The sequence below is a fragment of the Phaseolus vulgaris genome, chromosome 5 (assembly GCF_051622355.1).
Source record: "Phaseolus vulgaris cultivar YP4 chromosome 5, ASM5162235v1, whole genome shotgun sequence".
In the NCBI taxonomy this organism is placed as follows: domain Eukaryota; kingdom Viridiplantae; phylum Streptophyta; class Magnoliopsida; order Fabales; family Fabaceae; genus Phaseolus; species Phaseolus vulgaris.
This window is the reverse complement of record NC_143502.1, coordinates 6,000,216-6,027,320: the sequence shown is the minus strand read 5'-3', so window position 1 is coordinate 6,027,320 and position 27,105 is coordinate 6,000,216. Positions and strand designations below refer to the sequence as shown.

The 27,105-nt window shown below is 32.7% G+C and overlaps 1 protein-coding gene and 1 pseudogene across 1 annotated transcript; one reads left to right on the top strand and one right to left on the bottom strand.

Annotated features, from left to right (window-relative positions):
• Positions 1-12,246: 12,246 nt before the first annotated feature.
• Positions 12,247-26,488, bottom strand: LOC137834982 (defective in cullin neddylation protein). The gene is made up of 11 exons (XM_068643263.2): positions 26,300-26,488; positions 25,896-25,957; positions 25,351-25,487; positions 24,827-24,885; positions 21,771-21,794; positions 16,346-16,428; positions 16,196-16,260; positions 16,011-16,060; positions 14,088-14,189; positions 13,890-13,949; positions 12,247-12,848 (listed from the first exon to the last, which is right to left on the bottom strand). The coding sequence occupies exons 1-11, from the start codon at positions 26,300-26,302 to the stop codon at positions 12,714-12,716; spliced, it is 780 nt and encodes a 259-aa protein (XP_068499364.1). The 5' UTR covers positions 26,303-26,488; the 3' UTR covers positions 12,247-12,713.
• Positions 17,803-19,482, top strand: LOC150027447 (uncharacterized; annotated as a pseudogene).
• Positions 26,489-27,105: the final 617 nt, after the last annotated feature.

Genomic DNA, 27,105 nt, shown 5'->3' with positions numbered 1-27,105 from the left:
CAGTTATGGTGGCTAAGGAGGTGGAGAGATTGCAAAAGAATTTCTTATGGGGATGGGGCTCATAGGGAAGAAAGGTGGCTTGGGTTTCATGGAAAAAAATTTGCAAAACAAAGGAGAAAGGAGGATTAGGAATGCTAGAGCTAAGAAAGTTCAATGTGGCTCTTTTAGGAAAGTGGATATGGCGGTTGGGCAATGATGAAAGAGGTTTGTGGGAAGAGGTGTTGGAATCGAAGTACGGTGGATGGAGAAGCCTGAGGAACCAAAGGATTAGCAAGTCAGCATCCTTATGGTGGAGAGATATGAAAGAGATTTGGAGGATGGAAGGGAAGTTTCGAGGATAATTGCTTTTGTGAGGTTGGGAATGGGAGAGAAATTATGTTGTGGGTGGATAAATGGTTGGGTGGCGAGGTGCTAAAAGATAAGTTTTCGAGACTCTTATCTATATGTATTGTTAAGGGTGTTAAGCTGAGGCAAGTGGGTATGGAAGATCGGATGGAGGAGGAACTTAATTGATTGGGAAAAACACTAAGAGCAAGAGATGGAAATGCTGATGGGAAGCAAGAGTATCAACGAGGAAAAGAATGATCGATGGGTGTGGAAGGATAGTGATACAACAGAGTATACAGTCAAATCAGCATACAGTATCCCTAAAGACGAAAAGAAGAGGAAAGGGGTACCTATGTATGAGGGGTTTGGAGGATAAAGGCTCAACCATCAGCCCACCTGATTACTTGGAGGGTGTTGGAGGATAAAATAGTAACTAAAGCAAATTTGGTGAAGAGAGGGATATTGGTGAAGAATAGCACTTGTAGCATGTGTGGGGAGGAAGAGGAAACAACATCTCATATTTTTTGTACTTATAGGGTAGCTTGGCTGGTGTGGGTGGGGGTGGCTTCGGCTACTCATTATGACCCTAAAAAGCACTTCGCCTAATTTAGTTTGATCAAGGAAAGTGAAGTCGTCAATAACATATGGCTTTGAGTATGGATAGCAGTCATTGGAGAATTCTGGAAACAAATGAACAATAAGATTTTCAGGAACGGAAAGATAGATCATAGTGAAATCTTCATGATGGTCTAGCTGAAAGTTTAGTCATGGGTAAGTGCAAAGGTTATATTAGAATATTTTTCTTATTCTGATTGGTGTCTCAAACCACTAGTGTGCATGAGGTCTGCTATTAAAAATTCATGTTAGTTTAGCGTTTGATGATGTCCTTCAAGACCTGTAAGTGATTTGACGGTTTGATATCCCTAAAATATCTCCATTATTTATTTATTTTTATAAAAAAAACACTTAATTATAGCAAAAATAAAATGTTCAAAACCAGATAACATGTATAAAATATTTAATGGATATTTTAATGTATAAAATCTTTTCAACCAGATAACATGTTCAAAACCAAGATAATTGATAAGATTTTTGCAAAAATAAAAATATACAAGGAAAAAAGTCATTAAACTTAAAGAGTTGTTCGAAATTCAAGATAAAAGTATATTTAACAACTATTCTATTATTAAACTTGTTTTCAGTAAAATAAAATAAAAGACTACAAAGTTCCTCTCAACAGTAAAGTCACTAAAGACGATGGGTTTCTCCATAAGCTTTTATTGAGAAGGAAAATTAAGCATAGAAAACTAAAAATTTAATATTTCCATAAACTAAAATAATAAATCTCATATAAATTTAAAAGTTTCTCAATGCAACTTATAAATTGCTAGTTAACTTTTCAAAAAAAAATTCCTATTTATTTTCTCTAATCTGACATAAAGAGATATTTCTTTAAAGATGTCCTTCGATTTCTAATGACATATCACAGGAAAAAAAATACTCAAAATGGTTAGAAAATATGTGTATTTATTATTAAAAAAATATACATACATTCATGAGAAAAATAAGTTAAGAATAATATACATCCGTTAAAAATATCACAAGTTAATAGTTTTAGTTAATCTTAATAAATAAAATATACTCTAATTTATTATACATTAATAGAATAATTTGTGTTGTGCATTTAGTGTTGAAATAAAATGCTCCTCGTACCTTAATTTTTAACCTAGAGAAAGAGGGTAAGAAGGGGACGGGACAACAACAATAAAAAAGAAAATAAAAGGGAGGAGAGAACACACCAGAAAAGGTTATGGAAACACGTAATTAGACGAGAATAAACAAGATTAACCGCAAAGCATGGTTAAGGTGCAACTGGACTCAAAAGCAAGTCCATAACAGGCAGAGCAGCCAGACATCCATAGCCGTATAAATAGAAGGAGAGGCACAACTCTTCTTCGCAGGCACACCCCCAATCTTGTTCAGATCAGAGGAGATTCAATCGAAAGAAGCCTAACTGAGAGACCGGAAAGACGAGGAGATTGCAACTGGAAGAAGTGTTCTGCAGAGTTCTAGATTTGTAGGAACAGGTTATATAACATTTACACTGAAATACACTAAAATTGTAGAATAAGAGCACCTACTTATAAGAAATGGACTTTAAGTCTAACTCAATCTCGTAAAACTAGCTTATAAGGTAAGGTTTGCACCTACTTATATATCATGAAATGTTCTAATTTCTAGCCGATGTGGAATCTTCAATAGAGACGACTTGATAAATACATAATTAGAAAAAATTGCCTAAATGGATAATAAGGGATGGGAATGAGATCATTTAGGTTCAAAACCCATATTTTAACCAAAGCACCTTATGGTTGGAGATAGTAGAAGATATTGAAGGGGATTGTAGGTGTACTATCATCCGTGAAAGTGTGGGACTGGATGCCCTGGACCACGACAATAGCCACTGCAACTGATAGTGACTGCAAATGTGTGTTGGCTTAAAAAGTGGATTGGAATTGGACTACTGTTGCTTTAATTTAGTAACAAATATAAATGGGTAGACTCCATTATGATTTACACCACCAATGCATTGCATTGTGTACTAATATTTGAAGGAAGTGGAGTGGGTGTTGAGTCACATTGTATGTTTTATGAAGGGAAGTGGCGGGAAGTTTGGCTACTGTTTACGAAGCAGAGTAGTGAAAGTCCTTTGTGGTCCTACCCAACTTAACCACATTTTTTGCCCCTATGATGTCAATGATAAAAATAGTTTAACCCAATCACTTATGCACCATTCATGGAGTTACCATGCTCATTCATATCTCACTCAACTTCACTTCCAATCATAACTATCATTTAACTAACCACATTAATCACAAAGTCACCAATGGTGTTCATGACATTCACAACTCATTCCATTATTAAACTCGTTCCATAGAAGAGTTGACCCATTTTATAATTCACGTAAACACATATTTTTTGCACACCTGTTTATTTATGGAATCAATCGCATTTTCCCCAAGTGAAGTGTAAGAAAACATGTTTAATCATTGAGTTTTCCACCATTTATATTATACCATGCTAGTTCTTAGCTCACTAAAAATCATTTCAAATCATAAATATCATTTAATCACCTCCTAACTATATGTATGGTCAACTGAACTTCAAAAAGGTTGAATGAAATCTAAGACTCTTTTAACAGTAGATAAGATATGATCATCTAGCAGTCGTCTGATAGAATTAAGAACAAACAACTAGTAAAAACAAAGGAAACAACAAGCAAGGTTTTATACTAGTTCACCCAAAGATCAAGTTATGTTCAGTCTCCCTTAAGAAAACTTCTTAAGAGTTTCCACTAATCAATAAACTTGATTACACTAAGTACACAAACCTCTCTAGATTATCCCGAGTACACAAACCTCTCCAAAATGCAACAAGTACACAAATTTCTCTATGTTATCTTTCTCAAACTACTCCTGAAACCAAGAACTCTCATACAAAAACAAAACAATCTCACAGAGAGCAGAGATTAAGCTCACAAGGGTATGACTTCACAAAGTGAAGAATTTGCAAAGGTTTATCATACAACCCAAACAATAGACGCTTAAAAGCTAATAAGACTATTGATGACTCTTTTTTAGTGTACCAAGTCAAAAGTAATAATTTGTCCCTAAGGACAGATATCGAACCCACAAGGAACAACTATTTAAAATCCTAACCTTACTAGGACGTTCATGGCAATTTGATAAATAATACATTCATGATGGACTCACCAATAGAATAACTCTCAAACAGATGGGGAAGAAAATTGTCTTGTGTTCTCTCACACCTCAACAAATGAGAGAGTACCAAATAAGTCTTAAAAAAATTAAAAGGAGAAAGAAAAAAACCAAGTCAAAAATTCTCTCACGCAAATAAAATAGTGGGAGAGAATGAAATGAGTTTGGATGTTTGTGTCCCTTCCAATGAAGTTGTTCAACAAAAAAACTTGAAAACCAAAAGAAAATAAAATCTCTTCTGCTTGAACAACCTGTTTTTTCCTTCTCTATTGTAAAGAGACATTTGTTGTCACGAGTCACGAACTTGAGTCTCTACCAATTGAGGCTAAAAATCTTTTAAATCAGTTTGATGATTTGTTTCCTGAGGAGGTTAGGATTGGACATTTCATGGGTTGCACTTTGTTTAGTATTTTTTTATATTAACAATTTAAGGTGAGAACCCAAAGAAGATCCCCACTGGACACGAACTTAACCAAGTGGTTAAGTAAGTCTGAAGGTTCACTTCTAGAGGATAAAGAGAAAAACATAGTATAGTGATTATGATGATAAAGGTAAATTGCACAAATGGAAAGAACATAAGATGAAGAAAGACAGGTGATAACCAAAAATTAAAAGACAAACATGATATCATAAAGATGAATGGAATGAATGGCGCAAAAAGGAGATAAAAAAAGGAATGGATGAAGAAATTTTATGGAAAAAGAAATGATGTCACACCACTTGGAGAAGGAGGTACTCCAAGATGAGTGGTGAAAGAGCCGTCACTTGAAGTGCTCACACACTCAAGATAAGACCCACTATGAGAACTCTCAAGTCTCACAAAAACACTCTTGCATAGTTTCTTTACTATATTCAAATTCAATATGAAAATACATGGAGGGAGACACCCTTTATATAGAAAAGTGACTTAGAGAGCAAGATGAGAGAGGGATAGAAATGGGAGAGGAGAAGGGTGGCCTAGGGGTTGACTCTAGGTCAATATCGCCCTTTTAGCCTAGTTTCTACAAGCTAGGTTAAAAACATTAATCCTATGTGCATGTGTCATGAAAAGTGGGCTTGGCACAAGCCCAATTTGCTAAGTACACTCCTATTTATGCTATGTAAACCTACTCTACCTTATTCTTTTATTTGGACCCCTAAAGTGAGCCCAATTTATTTACAAACATTTTTGTCTTGTAAGAAGACCAGAAAAAAATAACATTTGATGCTTTAGTTTATGCCCAGTTCTTTTTCTACTGAGATCATTCTAATATTTGGTGGGGCCTTGTCTTGTATACTGAGATGACTGACCAAAGTGTGAAGTGTCTTTTGTGTCCTTGGTCATCTTCTTGGCTAATTGGGTTGTATCAGGAGGTGACACATGGATTACCACCTTTTGAGAGAATAGGGCATCAAATAAACTTAGTTCCTATAGCCAGCCTACCTAATAGGCTAGCTTATAGAACTAATTATAACTCTTAGTTTTCAGTATTTTTCTAGACTAATTGCATCTTCTTGAGGTTTATTTTGTTCTTATTTTCTATTTTTATATTAGATTAGTGTTTTCTCCACACATAAAAATAGATTTTTTACAAAAAAAAAATAAAAATGACTTCTTATAGCTTTTATTTTTCTTGGACCATATAATGTATTGTTTTGACCTTTTAAAGAGATTATTTGGAGCTGGAATTGACCTAAGAATCATGGAAGAAGCTGCTAAAGAAGGGATACCTAGAATATGTGAGCTAAAATTATGAAGAAATGTAGAAATGAGCTTTAGACGGTCAACCCTTCGCTGGAAACAGACAGTAGACAATCAACAATAATGGTAATTGGCTTTAGACAATCAATAATGCTTGAAAAGAAAAAGTTGCAAAAGTTAGTTAGGATGTAACCGGGAACTCGGGGACACTAACTATCAAATTTGAAACCCATTCCAATGTAGAAAATATATACATAGAATTGATTACATAGTACAATATAGATATAGTTAGACATATTAGAACGTAGGATATTTATAAAAAGACACACAAAAAAGAGTTAAAGTTAGACTAGTTTTTGTTTTTTGTTTTTCAATGTATCTGTTTTGACTTCCAATTCTTATGAAAGTCCTTCATTTTTTCTCTATGTCCGTCCTTCATTTCTCCTTCATTTTATCTTCTTTGTTTAGTGTTTCACGTTTGAAATTGATTTTGAGTTTTGGCATTTAGGTTAATTGTAGAAGTGAATCATGTATGGCAATTGCCTGTTTAATCTTTCTTTCTTCAACTTTTTAGAGTTTTAATTTTTATTGAAGTATTTCTTTAAAGAATGTGTAAAACGTTTGGTTCTTCTGAAAGTTTGTATATTCTTTGTTAACAAAGATTCCATATTTGGGTTCTTGGGAATTGAAGTGAAGAACATTAACCATGGTTCACATTTTCAATTTACTTCAACCTAAAATGGAATTTTAGTTTCTTACATTGTTTTAAGTTTTCTGCACTTTAATTTTCTGTAATTTGAATTTTCTACAATTTACATTTTTTGTAATTTACCTTTCAAGCAATTTATATTTTCGGTCATTTACGTTTTTCTGCAAATTATGTTATTCTTCATCTTCATTTTCCTGTTAAAAGATTTGCTAAGTGATTGCTCTAAGATTGTTTGATAGTTAAGTGAAAATCATATTATATAGGTTATGTTAGATGGTCTAGCTCGTGATTACATGCTAAATTGTCTAGCATGATTGTTTACAGCTTTCTTGCATAATCCATCAGCATCACTTTCGTTAGAAGGTCTAGCGTGATTGCATTCTGTTATATAGTTTTTCTGCATAAACTACATTAGACAGTTTTGTTCATGATCACAAGTTAGATGATCCCTATTGTAATTACATTTTGCATGTTTATAATTTTATGCCTAGACTTCACTGCATTTCATTTTTACATTTTTTTTTTACATTTCTTGTTTCAATTCCAATTCCCCCCTTTCAATTTGTATACAGAAGATTTCACACAACTAACTCAAATTGCTACACATATCTCTTTGGGGATTCGACCTAAGTTAGCTCTATATTACGTTAGGGGAAACTTAGTTTTATTTTGATAACTAGCCGTGAGTAACAATTTTATCAAATAATCCCCCAAAAATAAAAGAAATAGAAAAAGAAATTAGTGAGTTGCTAAAGAATAGTTTCTTGAGAATAAGAACTTAAAAATAAGTATATGTTTTGCTTGAGCAATAGTTTTGATTTAAATTTTGAGCTAAAAGCTTATCCTTCTTTTGGAAAAAATAAGGGAAAGAAAACATAAAATCATAATAAATAATAATAATAAATTGGAGCTAAAAACTACTAAAAAGACAATATATAAGAATATTAAGTGTCTTTACCAGTCCACCTTCTGCATACACAAGGGGTGCGAATACGTGATGGAAGTATATCTGGAACAGCAGAAGGCAAAGAAAAATAGGATAACTTTTCCCAAGTTTCTTAGAAGAAACTCGAAACTAGGGTTCCTTTTTCAAGTAAGATGCCTTGGAGAAGATCCCTTAGGAGAATACTCCTATTTTAGAGACTTTAAAAGAACAACAAGACAAGAAAATTTGCATAGTCAAATTCAAGTTCAATTTCAAAGTGAGATACAAGAGGGGGTTAAGGGGTCTTATTTATAAATGCATAAGTCTCTTGCACTGAATATACTAGGAGGTGTGAGACTAAATGAAACAAATTGTAGTTGCAACATCAAATTTGGCACCTAAGAGAAAGGAGTCCTACATCAACAAAATTAAGGCTTTTCCATGTGTTTATAAGCACCAATCTTTCTTGCATGTGTGTTAGCCAAAAATGACTACCTATTCTAGGGTTCGCTCTCCAAATTGAACCCTAATTAAAGGTGGATTGGAGTATACGAGTTTAACTTTTGAGAATTAGGTTTTGACCACCAAATCAACCCTTACAAGGGAAAAGCTATACCTATACATGTATCTATATTTTTTACAAGACTTTAGAGAAATAAAAATAAATTCTATTATTTTACTCTCCAAAGGAGGAAAGTCTTCTTGTGTCCATCTTCTTATTCCATCCTCTCAGTCATAGGTGTGGTGGTTGGATGGTCCTCCATCAATATATATGTTTAGTTCTCGTATCAAGAACTCATTCAGATTTTTCTTCAAGAGATGTGCAAGAAGTTGATCAATGTGTCCAAAGTCCTAAAATTTTCCTTTCTCAAATAGGAGAAATTTAGGAACTTGAGATAGTTTCTTCAATGTCAGAATTTGAAAACTTTTCCTAACATTGGAAGAATTTATCCTGACCTGATGAAGGTATTCTACATAAACCTAAAGTTTGAGGGTGTTGTGCTTAAGTCTAGATTCAAGGGAGTTGGTATTGAGACCATTGCAATTGTTTGGAAGAAGTGTTGGACTTGAAGTATGGAATCAAATCAAGCTTCCTGGAAGTGCAAATGAAGATGATTTTTATGTTGATGTTAATGAAGATGGTGTTAAAGATGTATTGATTTGTGAAGCTTTCATTACATATGTGTGTGAGTCTTACACAAGGTAATTCAAAAGTTCATATACTTTAATATAAAAGCCTATATTTTGAAAAGGTTAAAATGTTTTTCGAAAAAAGTTTCAATTTTTATTTAATCAATTTTAGATGATTAATTAATTTGTTCATTGTGTGTTTCCATATTCACCAAGAACAAAATAATCAATTAATAGATTTTCATAATCGATTAAAATGTTGTATAACTAAAACCTATGTTTTAGCCTCTCTTTGGATTAATCGATTAACAAAAATAATAGTTGACTATTTTGTCTCACCTTGTAAAGTTGCTTGAAAGTGATTTTGTAATTGGTTAAGTACTTAAGATAGCTTGGTGTTCCTTGATGACTAAATAAATTAGAATATGGGTTAATAAGCTAATATGTTCATGAGAGTTATTCAAAAATGAAGAAGAAGAAAAATTAACTAATTAAAAGGTAACATAATCGATTAAAATGTAGTGATATTTCACTGGAATGTTTTTCTCTTCAAATAATCAACTACCAACTTAACATGATCAATTATTTGTAACAAAATTAATTTTAAGCCAAGTTTTGAAAACTTTGTAAATTCAACCTTTCACTAATACTTTAAGTACTTTTTAAACACATTATTTCAATTGATTTGAGCAATCCATTTAAACAAGTTTTTAAGTTGTTTCAAGAATGCATTAGGAATCTTTTCAAGAATTCATTCATCACTCTTCCTTTTCAATGATTTCGAAAAGGCAATATGTAAGAGTTGTGAAAGGACTTCAGAATACTTCTATTATAAATTTTGGTATTATCTTTTTACTCTTTTCTTTTCTAAATGTGTGGTGGATTCTACTTATTTCTTCTTGATTATTTAAATTAAATTATTTTTCTTTTGAAGGAAATTCAAGAGTCTTATGTTGTATCCTCTTGGTGTGATCCAAGGTTGGACTATATCCTATTCACATTATTCATGAGTTTATTTTTTGTCTACCTATGTGTTTGTAAGAACTCAAAAAGATAGTAGAATAATATTGTTCTAAGGTTGAAAAATTAAGATTGGATGTAGGATCAGTTTGATATGAACCAATATAAATCCTTTTGTGATCTTTCTTCTTCCTTCTTAGTCTTTACACATTTATCTTGTTGTTTGTGAATAGATTGTGTGATTTTTATAAATCTTGATTCTAGATTTAATTGCATTTTGTTTTTAAAGTTTTATTTTCAAAGAGTATAAGAAGGGGTAAAAACTTTCAAGAATCCAACATAAATCTAGTTTCTAACAAGAAGATCACTGACCACACACATGGTGTTCAGGCTAGCAAAGAAGACACCAGTGCAACTAAGAGTTTAATGATATCTTTCAAAAATTGTCTTAAGAAACCAACAACCTCCATCAAAAACTTTATGCAAGTGGCCTGAAGCTTGACAAAAGGCTTATAAATTTCTTTCTTGTTTTCTTGGTTGTGTTTCTTTCAACCAAATATAAAGTAAGATTTAAGACTTATTTTCTTGGTTTTATGTATTTCTTGTTTCATTATATGTTTGTAAAATTTGAAAGTTATAATGATTTGACTTGACGAAGGTAAATAAGCATATGTAACTCTAATTATAGAGTGAACTAGTATAATTCTTAGTGTTATTTTTCACACACTCTCTCACTTTTCAAAATTTATGCATTACTCATTATTATTAAATATCTGGATCAAATTTTCTAACATATAATTGTTTGTGAGATTGATTCCTTATTCAAAACTGAAATAAAGATTTATTTCACTAATTTTAAAAATTGCAAAAGATTCAATTAAGTACTTCTCTTAAAGTCTATGCCCTTTTATTGTAATTTGTAAATGTCTAATGATGTTAAGGATCACACAATCTAGTGAGAAGAATTGTAAAGCATATAATAAACTAGTAATTTGTTTATATGTTTAGTTAGTTAGTTATGATTTTATTTATAAGTTCTAGATAATTTGGAACTTTTAAGAAAGTTTTGTATCTAATTATGAACATACTTATTTTGCATAATACACAAATCAATCTTATTAGTTTTTATATTTATGTTTATTCTTTTATCAACGTCTTCATTTTGTACCATTCACAAAATCAATTTATATAACTCTTTAACTCATTTTTTGGTCAAATTCAACATTTGTTACACCATATTTATTTCTTATATTCACCTTTCATTTTGTCTTAATTTAATAATGCTAATAACTTCAACTATTACCTTGAGAGAAAAAAAAGAGAAAAAAAAATAAAAAATGTAAAAGAACTCTTCTAAATTCTAGCAATCACAGTAATCTTGTTTCATAGACAAGGAGATGTATAGATAAATAGACGACTCAAAAGTCTTTAATTAATAGCTAAATTAAAAAAAATCTTTGTAAGTTTTGAAATAATGTATGATAAAATATTATAATAAAAGTTACCCCATGCACGTACATTAGATAGGTAACAAAGCAATGGTGATTATGAAAATTGAGGTTGGACCACTAAATGTGGTTTGTGGTCAATTCTATTGGTATTTGACACATAAGAATGGTTTAGATAACGTAAATGTCATGAAAGATAAAAGTAGCTACCAAATCATAAAGCCAAGCCTTTTATATTTTCTTATGGGATACGTAACGTATTATTCTCTGCATTTGTCTCTTTCACTGCATAAAGACTTGGCCAAGAGAGAGGGAAAAAACTTAGACAAGAAAGAGAAGAAACAGTTAATAAATGGAATAAAATAGTGATTCATCAAATACTTCATGATGCTGCACTCCATGTGCAAACTGCGGCTACCGTGGTTGAGTGGCTAAAAGATGTTCTAAATCTAACCAAATATCACATCAAACAATAATAAAATAAAGTAGATTAAATAACTTATGATATTTCAAAAAAAAAATATTCTTTGACATTTAATAAATATATTAATTTAATTACAATATTATTTTATTCTTTTTAAATTGGGTGTACTACACATGTTCAATAATATCATTTTAACATTTTTAAATTTTAATTAAAATAGGTCCATGTCAATATTGTTTAATTAAAAAACTTTATCAAAATTAAATTTAGAAATTTCAATCTTAAAATATAAGTTTCATGTCATTTTTAGATATAAGTTTAATCATAACTCATTTTTGCCAAATCAATTGTTAGAATATTCCCCTTTATGTTATATATTTTAGTCATCTAACAATTTAGCCTATTAGTGATAATGTCCAAACTTGTTTTAATAGGAGGCCAATTCTTCCTACACCCAACCTTATTTTAACATGCATCTTACTTACTTTTAAATTTCTAAAATGACCTTCATTTTAGAAAAAATGAAAATCCAGAATTGGAAAAAATATATTCTATAAAAGTAAATTCGGAATAGATTATTGTGTTGAAGAAGTAAAATCCATAATAATTCAAAAGTCCAAAATCCAAATAGTTCTAGAAAAAAAATTCAAAAAACATTTCAAAAAAATAAGAATAGTTGTCATTTCAGATGAAAATGGGGTGTTTGATATGGTGTAGGAAGTAATTGACTTAAGCCTTAGAACAGTCCAAGCCCTGGGCATAAGCAAAACATCTCAAATATATTGTATGTGTCATCTGGAACAGTTTTAAATAACAAATAAAGATGAACATAACATAAGAGTGTATAAAACCAACAAGGAACTGTTGCTAAATACTTCAAAGGAAAAGAAGCCACACCATAGTTATCTTTCCCCCTTTCTCTATTTCATGAATGTTTTAATATCTTGGTGCCACATATTTTACAAGATGAAAGCAGATCAGAAACAAGGATAGCCAATCACAATCACATAAGTCTCTTATATAACAAGACATCGTACAAGAATTAATTATTAAATAAAGAGAGACCAGAAACTATAACACTGTGGAATCAGTAGGCTCCCATTACTAATTCCACAATACTCCCAAGGAAATTCATATGCCATATCAACAAAATCTCAAACGATGCTACTACTTGTTAGCAAGAATGAGTTTGCTCTAGCAGCCATGTCCTCTTTTGACTTATAGACTGAATCCAACTTATAACAAAGGAGTTTTAATCACAGAATAGCACAACTCATCACGAGACCAATCACCTTCTCTTAAATAGCGATTTACTGAAATCTGAATGCATCATCGTTTTAGAATAGAATCAATGATGAGACCATTTTGGATAACGCCATTCTCGTTCAGATATTCCACAAATTCATCAATAAGATATGGCCAGGCACCTTCAGCATCATAATCAGATAAATTTGAACCAACAGTCTGCAAAGAACATGACAAATATTAGTGGTTTTTACGTTACTTTGTGAGGCTGAAGAACTTACTATGATAAAAGCACCAGCATTGTCATTTCCAAAAACAGAACAAGCAAAAAGGAGTTCCTCTAAATCAAAAGGTGGGCGACCAGGAAAAATGAAGATAAAGTTTTACGACTCAAATGGCTTATAATAATACTAATTTTGAAAACCAAACTCAATAGAGGTCATTTATATCCTGGCTACTCTTTTAGGGTCGTGAGTAGAAGAAGGGAGAAGCATTTGTAATGGAAACATATTTCTGCATATCCAGCTGACCAGGTACTGAAAAACTAATGTTTCACATTCAATATTATTTACTAAAGAAAACATATTCCCCAGATAAAACTTATCAGATACTGAGAAAAAACTAACATTTGGCATTCAATATCTTTCTGTTTTTCAAAAAAATTGCAGTAAAACCAAGGATCAACGCTAGAAAAATAAAATTTTAAAATTGCAGACTTTTTCATGTGGATATTACTAGAGGAACAATTGACATAAAATGCAACAAAATCAGGGTTTCGTTTGAAAAAGTATCGTGACAATTTTTTGTTTAGCCAGTTAAAAGGGTTTAACCCTAATAACATTCACACGGAATATTTCATATTCCAGTTTACTTCCTGTTTGCCCCACATTCCCACTTTATTGCCAAAAAAAAAACTAAAGAAGGCTATAACCCTAGAATGAACCCCAGCAGTCATACTAGAAGAAAGAACTTAATGATTCAAAGTAAAGTAGCTTGATTACTATAATGACACCATGCGGAAACTGATCACACAGACAGTGAGAAAAAAGTCTAAAAGACACATAACCAGATTACCTTTTCCTTATCATTCTAGATAATTAGTCTAGCTCCGGCAAGCATGATGAACAGTACACAAGTAGAGAGCATACATTGATATATTCAAGCAACGATAAATTCATATCAAGATACGAAGTCTACATCCACATTATGAGGGCACCATATAGGAAGTTTATTCTAATGTTTAATAGTCTGTTAGTTTACCTTTGCAAACTCCAAAAGCTGAGACCATGTGTCCCTAGATATGGCTTTGTTATGCCGAGCCTAAGTAGTATCAAAATTTTCAATTCAAGTAAAATGATCAAGTATTAGCAGATATCTAACCGACCACAAAAAGCCAACCTAAAAAGAAAGCTTCAAACACACTCAAGAAAGCTAAAAGGTGTATGGAAAGTATATTACCTGCAAGAACTGGCACCAATGATCAACCAGTGGCCACTGCTTCTCAGCAAATAATAATTGCCACATACCAATAGCTGTATCCAACGCAAGAGACTTTTGACCCTGCATAAAGGTAACTCGAATATTACTGTTTCCCTGTTAGACATTCAAAAGGAAAGAATCAAAACAGTACTAAATTCAGTATTGACTTTACACCCAACCCTAGATGCCCAAGTGTCAGTCATGGGTCTCACATATGCCAAGGTATAGCAAAGCTCATTGAAGGCAATAAATCATTTGCATCCTACTTTGATGTTCCTTCCTTTCCAGAGTCAGAACATGATGAGGTCCAGCCCATAATGAAAAAGCCTTTTAAGGTGTATTCTCGTTGGCCAAAAACGGAAACGCACAGAACACTAGTGGTGAGGAAATTGACTTGGTTACAGGAAAGAGAATATGTATACAGGAGTTTGTTATAAGAGGGGAGGAGATATTCATGTGGGAGTCTAGAGTATCATGCTCTAACTTGGGGGAGCTTGCCTCTCAATTTTCACCATTTTTCTTCGAATTTGTGCTTGTTACTATTATTTTTAATTCATTTATAACTGAGACCTATTATTGGTGTTTTCACTGAGAAAGCTTGTGATCCCACATGCACATGAGGATGACAGCAAACCTCAATACCTTGAATCTACGATCCTCTGCAATTGAAATCCCATGAGCAGCTTTTCAAAGACTACTGCACCCAAATGTGAGACGTAGTAACGGGCTCAGATTACCTCTCAAAATTGTGTGTTGAGATGTATGAAAGTTTCACCGTTCCCTTGAGTATTCTTCTATGGTAACCAATACTTTTACTCAACTCAATTATCGATGACCATCATCTCTATACAAAGTGCATTGAATTGAATTCCCTCCCTTCATAGGGTGATGACCCCATTAGCTGGCTCCTGAAGGTTGACATGTGCGTAACCTTCACGCATATTAATTTCGGTGGCTCACATGTTAGAATGCAAGATCGATAATCAGACCTCTTTCTAGTACGTCTGGTTGGTGAACTTCTACTTTAGTTTGTCATTCTACCCCATCGTTATATACTACCCCCATGAATACATGCATCCAATCCAGTTTGGTCCAATCTGCTAACAACTCAAATAGGCCAAATACTCGAGGGCCCAAAGTTGGATCCACCTATTTTGGGGCTTTTCCCTTGTCATGGAGGCACACACAATCATCTTACAATGAGATGATGAACTTTGTTTTAAGTGTGGAAGCTATTAGGGGCTACCCATATCTGTCAAGATACACACCTATGATTGCTCGTACAGGATGGTGACGAACCCAACCTTATATTTGGGGTCCCTTACAACAATACTCACTCCCCACTCACCGAAATTCCAAAATCTAAATAACGAGCAATGATTTGCCAAGCTCTTATTATTGTGCACTAAGTTCTAACAAGTTGGCACGTTTCCAAGACCATCAAATTGGAAGGGACTTTGGCAGGATATCTGATTCTACTCTTGGTTGATAGTGGAGCAAGCAATAATTTTATTGCTAGAGATTTGGTATTCAGCTTTGCAATAATTAAATAGTAGACAGCATCTTAAACCTCATAAGAAAGAAAGAAGAAATGGGATTGCTTAAGTGTGGTTGACTACATAAGAAAGCCTCAAGTCGTGTTCCAAACTTTGCATGCCATTCAACATACAGTATTTTTGAAAATCTAGACCAGAAATTCTATAATAAAGGAACACAAAATACAATTTTGAACAACTCAATTTACTAATCAATGAATCAAATTTGCTACAATTTGACTCAGTTTCCCAAGATCTTCCCTGTTTCATTACAGTGGTTATCTTAATATGATATTGTATTACGTCCAAAAAGCAATTAAGCTAGATTACAGAGTAGAATAGGGACCAAGTACACATCAATCCATACCTTCTCTTTTGCCCATCCAAAAGCAAAGTTATATATCTCACGGAATTTCTCTGCAGAGTGAAAAATAGTATTAATTTCAGGGACCTTTAAAAAAATTGCTGGAGATAATTCCTAGTGACAAATGAATTATTAACTGTATGACTAAAACTAGTTTAGAACGGTGATCAGAATACTATTGTTCATACGTTCATCTTTCAGCTCAGAGCGCATATATGGTATCTTTTCTTGGAACTTCTCCAGAGAATCAATCCTGCAACAAATTTTTAAGCTCTTCAGCTGAGACAAGTGACTTCAGAGAAAAAAAAAGTCATTACAAAATCACAAAAATTACATACCCCAAAGATTGTAAACCTTCAATAAACTCCTTCTTGGAAAACTCACACATGGTGCCAGCCTTCATGTGCCATGAAAGAACTAACTGAAAAAAATTTCAACATTCCTAGTTACCTAACCAAACCATCTACATACACTCTCATTGCGCAACCAAGTTCACTCTAACACATGTAAGTCTAAGTTCTATAACTTCATTTAATTATATATTCTTCATTTACATATATTTAGTTTCCATCTTGCAGGAACCAATCATCACCCAGTTACACAGATCAGCATCAAGGTTTTATCACACTCAAGAGTCTACGTAAACTTGTAAGAGTTTATTTCATATGAAAAAAATATTTTAATAACATAATCAATCAAAGCAGTTAGAACAAACAAGTGTACAATACTAAAATAACTACATTTAGTGAATCACAATTATATAAATTCAAAGTATCCCAAATCAATAAGTTCATACAAACATTACAAAACATAAGTTGTTAAAACTTAGGGTTAAATAACTAGAAATGGACAAATGTCAAGTTTCTATGTCCAATCCTCTAATGACATTATCCTCTCCATCATCATTTTCATCACAATGTTGATCACCATCAACCTCTTCCCCAGATGAAAATTGTGCATTCACATCGGCATCCAAAATTATATTATCAAAATCAAGTGCATCTAGAGTTGGATCTCAACATTTTCACCATCATATTCACCTTGAGCTTGCTCAATCTCAACAATATCATCTCCCTCTTCAGTTATCCATTCATCATCTGACACAATATCATCAAATGGAAGAACAACAACTATTCTAATTTGCTTATTTTTCAACTTTAAGTTATACATAAGATCATGGTTATCAAAATCACGAGTCAACTCATTGACTCGTCCGAGTTTACGTGCCCACTTTGCCTTACCGAGTTAACTCGGTAGTAAACTCGTTTTTTGGGTAAACTCGGCGCAGACTCAGCGAAATCGCATTGGACTCGCGACTTTGGTCTGTGTTGGCGAGTCCAACTGGGTTTTTTTTTAAACCCCAAAACGACGTCGTTTTGAATGGGGGAATTAAGTGAAACCAAATTGACCTTAGGTTTCGCATTTCGTTTTCGTTTGTGTTTGCTTGTGGATTGCGTCTTCTTCTTGTTCTTCTGTGGAGAGCGGTGGTAAATCGAGTGGAGCGTGCGGTGGTCACAGGTTGCAAGTGGTCGCGTCGTGGTGGTCGTGGGTTGCAGATGATTGCGTCACGGGTTGCAGGTGATGGTGTCGTGGTGGTCGCGGATTGCTGCTCATCATTCAAGGTTAGAGATGGGTGGTGTGAAATTAAGGTAGGGAAGGGATTAGGGTTCTGTTTTTTTTTTTATTGGGCTGCTGCAGAATGAAGTTTGTATTTTTAATTGGGAATAGTTGCTTGCAGCACATTTGTTTTTTTGGGCAGAAATTGAATTTGGAGGAGCAGTATATTTTTTAAGGAATGTTTGGGAGTGGATCAAATTCAACTGAGGTCAATAGAATTGCATCTTCTAATAGAAGTAAAAATGCTCCAGGAAATAGAACTGATGTTGGATGGAAGCATGGGATACATATTAATGGAAATGGTAAAAAAGTGAAGTGTAGTTATTGTTCAAAGATTGAGAGTGGAGGAATATTTAGATTCAAGATCATCTTGCTGGAACTAGGGAGGACTCTGAACCTTGTTGTTCTGTTCCAGAAGAAATAAGAGATTTGATGATAAAAGTTGCAGAAGCTAAGCAAGCCTCATTGAAGAAAAGAAAGTTAAATATAATTGATTAAGACCATGAAGAATATGAAGGGCTTGAAGAAAGACAAAATATATTTGGTTCTAAAGGAAAAGAAAAAGTTGGTAGTAGGGGGGAGTTCAAGCTACCATAAATCAAATGATGAAGAAAGGTTATAAAGAAGTGGATGCTCAAGTTGCTAAATTTTTTTACACAAGTGTCATTCCATTTAATGTAATTAAAAATTCAGCTTTTGCAAAGATGTGTGAAATGATTAGAAAATATGAAGTTGGTTATAAACCCCCATCTTATCATGATATTAGAGAAAAACTATTGAAGCAAGCAATTGACAAAACTGATTTAATGCTTCAAGAATACAAGAATGAGTGGAAGAAAACAGATTGCACAATTATGTCTGATGGGTGGACAGATAAAAAGAGACGTTCTATTTGTAACTTCTTGGTGAATAGTCCTAAAAGGACTGTTTTTATATATTCATTGGACACCTCAGACATATCAAAAACAGCAGATAAAGTATTTAAAATGTTGGATGACGTTGTTGAATTGGTTGGAGAAGAAAATGTAGTGCAAGTGGGGACTGATAATTCTGCAAATTTCAAGGCAGCTAAAGAGTTGTTGATGCAAAAAAGGGAGCATTTGTATTAGGGCCCATGTGCTGCACACTGCATTGATTTGATTTTTGAAGATTTTGAAAAGAATTTGAAGGTCCATGAACTTACTATCAAGAAAGGAAGAAAGATCACCACTTATATTAATGGCAGATCAATGTTAATTAGCATGTTGAAAAAGTTCACAAAAGGAAGAGACTTGATAAGATCGTGTGTGACTAGATTTGCACTGCTTATTTAACTCTAGGTTGTCTTCATGAATTGAAAGCCCCATTATTGACCATGTTAACTCTGAAGAATGGAAAACAAGCAAGTTCACAAGAGGGGAGAAAAGTTGCAAATGTGATATTAGATAGCCGGTTTTGGAAGAATATCTCCACGTGCCTCAAAGTTGATGCCCCTCTTATGGTGGTCCTAAGATTGGTGGACTCAGATGCAAAACCTGCAATGGGTCATATATGAAAAGATGGATCGTGCAAAGGAGAAGATTAAGAGCAATTTTAATCATATTAAGAAGAGGTAAGAATTCTATAGCTTTTCTCTTTCAAAATTTAATTACTTATTTGTGAAATTACTTCTTCTTCTATTACTTATATGATAGTTGGTTGGTTGGTATTAAATGTATGTAGCTATGAAGAGGTTTGGAAAATAATTGATGCAAGATGGGATAATCAACTTCATAGACCTTTGTATGTAGCTGCATATTATCTCAATCCCCAATTCCATTATGAACCTGAGTTTAGATATGATGATCCTGAGTTTACATTCCTTTGCATGATCCATTGAAAAAAGTCCTCTAGCATAATGAAAATCAAAGCAAATTATTTTATTTTCTCTTTGCAACATCCTTAACCAATCTTCTCATGCACATATATCACCCCTCTTTCACCTCAGAATCATCAATTCTAAAATTAGGTTCATAGTGGAAGTGGGGGTTGAGATAATAGGCAGTTGCATGCAAAGGCCTATGAAGTTGATTATCCCATCTTACATCAATTATTTCCTGAACATCTTCATAGCTACATTCAATACCAATTATGATATATTGGAAAAAAATTCTCAAATAAGTAATTAAATTTTGAAAGAGAAAGGCTTTGAAAGAGAAAGGTATAGAATATTTACCTTTTCTTAATATTATTAAAATTGCACTTAATCTTCTCATTTGCACAATCCATCTCATATATGACACTCATTGTAGGCTTTATATATGAGTCCATCAATCTTACAACCACTATAAGAGGGGCAGCAACCATGAGATATGTAGAGACATGCTTCAAAAACCGATTATCTAATATCACATTTTCAACTTTTCTCCCGCTTATGAAGTTCCGAACTTGCTTGTTTTTCATTCTTCAAAGTTAAACCTGATCAATAATAATGCTTTTAATTCATGAAGACAAGCTAGAGTCAAATAAGTTGTGGCAAATCTAGTCATACCTGACTTATCAAGTGTCTTCCATTTGTAAATTTCTTCAACATGTTAATTAGCATTGTTGTGCCATAAATGTAAGTGATGATTTTTCTTCCTTCCTTGACAGTAAATTGATGGACCTCCAAATTCGTTTTAAAATCTTCAAATATCAAATCAATGCAATGGGCAACACATTGGGTACAATACAACTACTCCTTTTTTTGTCATCAACAAATCTCCAATTGCATTGAAAGCTGCCGCATTATTAGTAATCACTTGCACTACATTTTCTTCTCCAACAAATTCCACAACATCATCCAACATCTTAAATACTTTATCAGCTATTTTTGAGATGTTTGAGGTACCCAGTGAATAAAGAAAAGTAGTCCCTTTAGAACTATTCACCAAGAAGTTACAAATAGAACGCCTTTTTCTATCTATCCGTCAATCACACATAATTCCGAAACTTGTTCTCCTCCACTCATTCCTATATTCATTATTAAAAAACTTTTGTCCACTGCTTGCTTCAAGAGCTTTTCTCAAATCATGATAAGATTGGGGGTTATAGCCAACTCCATATTTCCCGATCATTTCACATTTTTGCAAAAAGCTGGATTTTTAATTACATTGAATGGAGTGGCAAACATACTTTGTCTTTCTTCACACATTTGAATTTGATCCACTCCCAAACATAACTTAAAACAACACAAATTTAACAAACAAAAAATTTCTGAAATTAAAAAAAAAAATCTAAATCTCTACAAAAATGCCACTACCTACCCTAATCTCCCAATCATTTTCAATCAAAAAAAATATATACAACAAATGTGTCATGAAGTATATGACCAAGAACACAAAACAAAGGATGGTGCATTGGTACGTTCTCTCTTACTAGATGACCATGACACATTAGAAAAAATTTTGCAAAGCACGACCACGACGAACAGAGACCATTGTAGACAACGCACCACCACTCAGCATTGGTGGCACGAACGATCGAAACATAGACAACAAGCAGAGAGAACACAACCACAACATGGCACCGACCACAACCAACACGAACACGAGCAGAATAGGTGAGTTTGTTTGATTTTGGGTTCAGAAACGGATTCATTTTGAGTTTATGGTAATAACCCTCTGGACTAGCCAACTCGGTTGTATACTCGCGAGTTCAACCATGTTTACAACAAGTCTACCGTGTTTGCTTCAAAGTTAACTAGCCCAGCGTGAGTGGGAACGTGAACTCGAACGAGTTAACTCGCAAGTTTGATAACCATGATCAGAATTATTATTCTTTGTTTTGTTTCTTTGAAATAGTCTTATCCTGTTCCAGTTAATATTTGTCAGAGCTCATAAATTTAGAGCTTTTACATGGGAGGAAGATAACGGATGGTGAAACAAATGTATGCATCTTTGCATTCCAGCTATTATAACTTATTAGCCATGTAAAATATAACTCACAAGAAAATAAAGGCAACCTTCAATAACCATAATTACTTCCAATATTTTCACAATAATCATTCTCATTAAATGACTATTTATAACTTGAATAATCACTATCTAAATAGCAATTTTCTATAGTTTAACACATACGATTATAAGAAAGAAAACCAAACAATTATGCATGATGCAGAATGAAATAATGTTTTAATCATATCCATACCATTACTATATCTTGAGGATCCACCTGCAAAGGAAAAGTAGACTCAAATATCAATTACACTTCAAAGAAAAACTATCTTAACATTGTGAATGAATCATAACTCAAAATATTAATAAGATATTAAAACATCAGAACTCCACGTTCATATCAAGACCTCTAGCCAGCATAAACATGATTCAGGAACAAGTGTCATGTCTGCTATGAATATATATATATATATATATATATATATATATTCATAAAAGGGTACATTTTGAAAACATAAGGATATAGAAGGATACATTAAATAGAATAAACAACATGATTGTAGACAATTAAAAGTAGAAACAAAAAAGTGCATCATTTAAAATGGTACCTTATTTTTAAATGATTTAGCTGATTTCAATCTTTATTCATATTTACAGCATTATACATGTATATGTATATATAGCTTATTTTATTGATAAATGATGTGCTTTGTAACTTCCATGTTTTACTATTTTTACAATTTTTAACTTTTAAATTATTCTTTCATTTTGGACTAATATTTTATTCTACATTGTGTTTTTGCCAAATGGCACATTTATTTTCATGTCGAGATAAGCAAACCTCATTTTTCTAGGATTTAAATTTCATTTCTATTCTAGAAAGCATTTTATAATCATTGTTAAACGACAGGAAAGGGAGATAGAGAGAGAGAGACATGAGTTGAAACCATGCATTTCTAAGACAACATGGATGTTGTATTTATATTGAGAAAAAAAAAATCAAGACAATAAATAGAGGAGACTTGATATCCTTTTAAAGATATGATCCAGGAATAGGTAAAAATGTTCCAAACAATATATATAATCTAGACATTCTTAATTATATAGGATTTGTTCCTTATTTTTGTAATTATAATGCAATCCCTCAACCTAGATCATATAATTCATGTGAGCCCAACTTGCCACAAATATAATTGATCATTGGTCTTCTTAAAGACTTGGTGAACAAGTCAGCCAACTATTTACTAGAGATGAGAAATCAAGTGATGATGCCCTCCAAATTCTATTTTTCTCTTATGAAGTGATAATCCACTTCAACATGTTTGGTACTCTCCTGAAAAACTGGATTAGAGGTAATGTGTAATGGTGTATGGTTATCACGTATGAGGTACATTTGGGAACTTTCTTCAAATTTAAACTCTTTGAGGAGTTGTGGTAGCATATGCTTATGCCAAGCCATTCCTTCTTCACATCTGCATATGGTGGAAGGAGCTCATCAAAATCATGTGAGGCAGTTCAAGGCCACCCAAGATAAGCAAACATAGAGCCCTCAAATCATCATGGAGAAAGAAGTGTTTAAAGATCTTGGCACACATCATACAAACATTTGCCATTGGTATAAATGGCACAAGCCTCACTCCTAACTAACGTACACATCTCATGGGGACAAAAAATAGATTTGAATGTGCAAATAGTGGATTTAATAGCACCACATAGAGCATCAATCTTTATCCATTGTTTGCATTCTAGAGGAATGAATTCTACAGTTGTAGTGAGATGAGATTTGTAGCACAACCCACTTAACCTAATTTTAGAAGTCCAAGTGGAATAGTTAGACTTACCCATCTTCTCAATACTAATAACATAGTTATAAAAGATGAGAACCTATTCTAGAGGTTGATACGGTATTGGAAGACATTTTACTTCAAATTTAATAAAATAACCTAGGAAAGCACAAGAAAAGTCAATGTGAGGGCATGTGGATGGGTGGTTTGGCATTTGGACGATTAGATGGATTGTCTCAGCGTTATCCCAACATTGCCGGAAAATTCATCAAAGGTGGCACTGAATGAGTGAATGCAAACCTAGAAGAAAGGTTCACAGAAGAAAAATATCCTCCAGATACAATGGGTCTACCAAGCCAACACAGTTTTGAAAAAGGCTATTGTTACCATGGTAAATTACAGGAAAGAGAGAGACATTAAATTGGAACCGTGCATTTCTAAGATAGCACGGATGTTTTATTTATACTGATATCCTCTAATAATAAAGACATGATATAGGAATAAATAAAAATGTTCATAATAATACATACATACATAATTTAGATATTCTTTATTAAATAGGACCCGCTTCTTATTTCTATAACTATAACAATTATGTTTAAATTGATGAGAAGAGATGAAATAATGTGCAACTAAATGGAATAACAATGTTTCATTATTTGAATTATTTAAAATAAGATGGAACAAAATGAAACATCTTAATTTTATCCATTCAAAACTACTCTTCTTCCTAATCACAGCCCAAAGAGAAACACTCCTTAGGCCCTCACATATCCCTTTAGTCTTAATTTATTCCTGCTGTATTCTTTCCATATTAACACTGAACATGGGTATTAAGTTTTAAAATCCGTGTCCCAATGTTTCAACTAATTATAATCAAATCAATACTCCCAAGAATAAATAAAATCAAATTCTAAGACAAAAATCTGTGATGTCAAGATACACCATGCATCTCATATGTACAATGTCTACTTTTTGTTTTCTCTTTACCACCACTACACTCATTTATTCTGATAAACAGTGATGGATTTTGGATCCCTTAGAATAATCCAATTCCAAAATCCCTACAGCAATACTGCTACAATTAATGAATTCTAATCAAAACCTTCAAAATTACCACTAACAACTTGCAAGTACTGTTCACATCTTTAGAACAGGCTCCACTCCATGATAACATATAGGTAGAGAAATGTAAACTATAAAGATGGTCAGAGATGTAATTTGATTATGTTAGAGATATAATTTGATTAAATTAAATAGGAACATGTGATATGATTTGATAGGGAAATATCTTAACAATTACTTCCCTTATTAGATATTGATTTTGTATCTATTCATAATAAATAAGAATACTTATGATGCATATACAACACACAGAATTCATTCTATTCCTTCATGGTTTCTCTCTTCTCAACATGGTACCACCAGAGCAGCAGCACCCTCTACCTATTTTGTTACTAATCATTTCAACAAAGACAATAAATTAAGGCATTTACATAATTAATTTCCATTCAGAAACAATAACCTGGATATCATTGCACAGGAGAGTGATGCCATCTACCAAAATCATATCAACATATGGATCTGTATAGAAATTAGAGCAGTAAAGGATTAGAAGACAGGCATAATACACAATGTTCTAATAAATGGTAACTATATGCGTCTATAAACTATGTTAACCAAATTCTTTAACGTAAGCTCACAAGCAAAAGTTATTGGATCTCATATCCAACAAACCTTATGCTCAGGTAAGGGACAGCAACATTGGGGAATTGGTTTTAATTAAAAAGAAGTAATTAACTTGAAATAGGGAAGAAACATCCATGCTTCTCAAAATAACAACAAACTATGTAGTCAAATTTACTTGTTAGTCACTAGGGTGAAACCTCAAGTAATAGAAAGAACATTCCATGGTTGATAAGAATTTTATACAAAATACACTATTTTTTAGTCATCTCTCGTGTTTCAAGACTAGTTCATTGTTGTGCTTTACCAGACCATTTTAAAAGCTATCAGTGTCTCAATTTTATTTTCACATCCATTACTAACCTTTATATCTATTGTATAGCTCCTCCAAGTGTCTAGAATCAGTAAATGTTTTAAGCTGGGGTTGGCTATAAAAGAAATCAAATGCTCCTTCAAGATGCCAATCACTAGCCTTCAGAGCCTGCAATGCTGTTTTCTCACTGAAAATACAAAAAATAGTTCTCATTCAAAATAACATGAAGTATAATTGATATAAGACCATGCCCAGATAAACAACAAGGCATTTGAAGCCAATCATAGTTGAATATTGATCAATTCATCCGTCAATATTAGACAAAGTAAACAATCAAAGGAACTTCAAAAACAGAAACATACATATACCCAGTTAGTGTGCTCAACCAAGGATTGAATGCCTATATGTATGTTTCGGTTTTTTTTATCTGAAAATGTTTGATGTTCCTTGGATTCGCAAATTATCATATACACCTAAGTACACATAAAAATAAAAGAAGCATAGTTCAATTATATGCTATTTCTAAACTCACATCCCAATTGCAATTTAAAATCTTCAAACGGAATAACAAAATCATAGGCATCTCTAAGATCACCTGGCTCCAGTTATTGTTATGAACTGCTGGAGTTTGTCGCGATGACCTCTTCCCAATTTGTGCTGTAGCTCAAATAAGAACAACAAATTAGCCTATATTATCATGCCCCATATCATAACAGACAGCATAAATACTCTAAGTTCAAATCTAATATCTAACCCATCTTAAAGTATCTCATCAATTATAACAACATCCAAGTCCTTACATTCCAAAAGCTAGAAAGAAATTTTCAAACCGGTTAAAAGGGAGACTCAAAAACTATGATGGCAAGAAATAATTTCTACATGAATATATAACCAAAAAAATAATCACAAACCATGGATAGAGAGAATTCTGTAACTATGTAGTTAAAAACAAATTAAGCCCGCGAACGAAACAGAAATCGGAGAAGGGAAAACACTGACCATTGCCGATGGTGGAGAAAACCCTAACAAGTAAAGATCTCGGAGCCCGTGAGAGAGGAAATTAGGGTTTTGGTGGAAATGAAATTTTCTTCAGAATGGGATTTGAAACAGAGGATGTCAAATGGAGTTTTGGTTTTTGGTCAGTCAGAAGTGGACCCTACTAACCCCGGGGAGGAGAGAGAATAATATAGTATTTTGTCCTTGGAAATTAGTTTATCAATATTGGAAAAAATTTACCCAAATAATCTCTTTTTCAGTAAGATTTCACCACAGTATATGTGAAAAAACTTGCAGTAGTTACCATCTATTTATAATAGAAATTTACCATTTATCAGAATTAACAATTAGTAATGATAGTTTATCATTTATAATAATTAATAATAAAAAATTAATTTTAGGATTATTGTTTGGTATACATTTTATCTTCTTTTTTTTACCTATAAAAATAAAAGTGTTTTTCTATAAGAAATAAAGTGTTTTTCACTTTGTTTTATTACAGTTAATTTTTCATTTTAATTTTAATTATTGTCTTCGCTCTTTTTTAATTTGTTAGAAAATATGAAATAATGTAAATATAATACACAAGATATGTTTTTGGAGACTTGATGTAGGTTAGCCATATACCACATTTAAGAAAGCTTAGTTTTATTTTGAAAATTCGATGTAACTAAAACAATTATGAGATCATCCTTTTATTTCTTATTATGTATTCTTTATCATAATACTTTTTGTGTTTACTTATATTCTCTTTTGATGGATGATCATTTAATTAGGGTCATGACTAAGAGATTCGAAGAGGGAAAAGG

Bases quoted from the DNA above. Each gene is read 5' to 3' on its own strand.
- LOC137834982 (XM_068643263.2), bottom strand. The intron at 25,488-25,895 runs GTGATCTTAGAG...TTGTATTTTCAG, and splicing joins ATAACAATAACTGGAGCCAG to TGAGAAAACAGCATTGCAGG. The intron at 21,795-24,826 runs GTTATTGTTTCT...TTTCCTTTGCAG, and splicing joins TCCTGTGCAATGATATCCAG to GTGGATCCTCAAGATATAGT.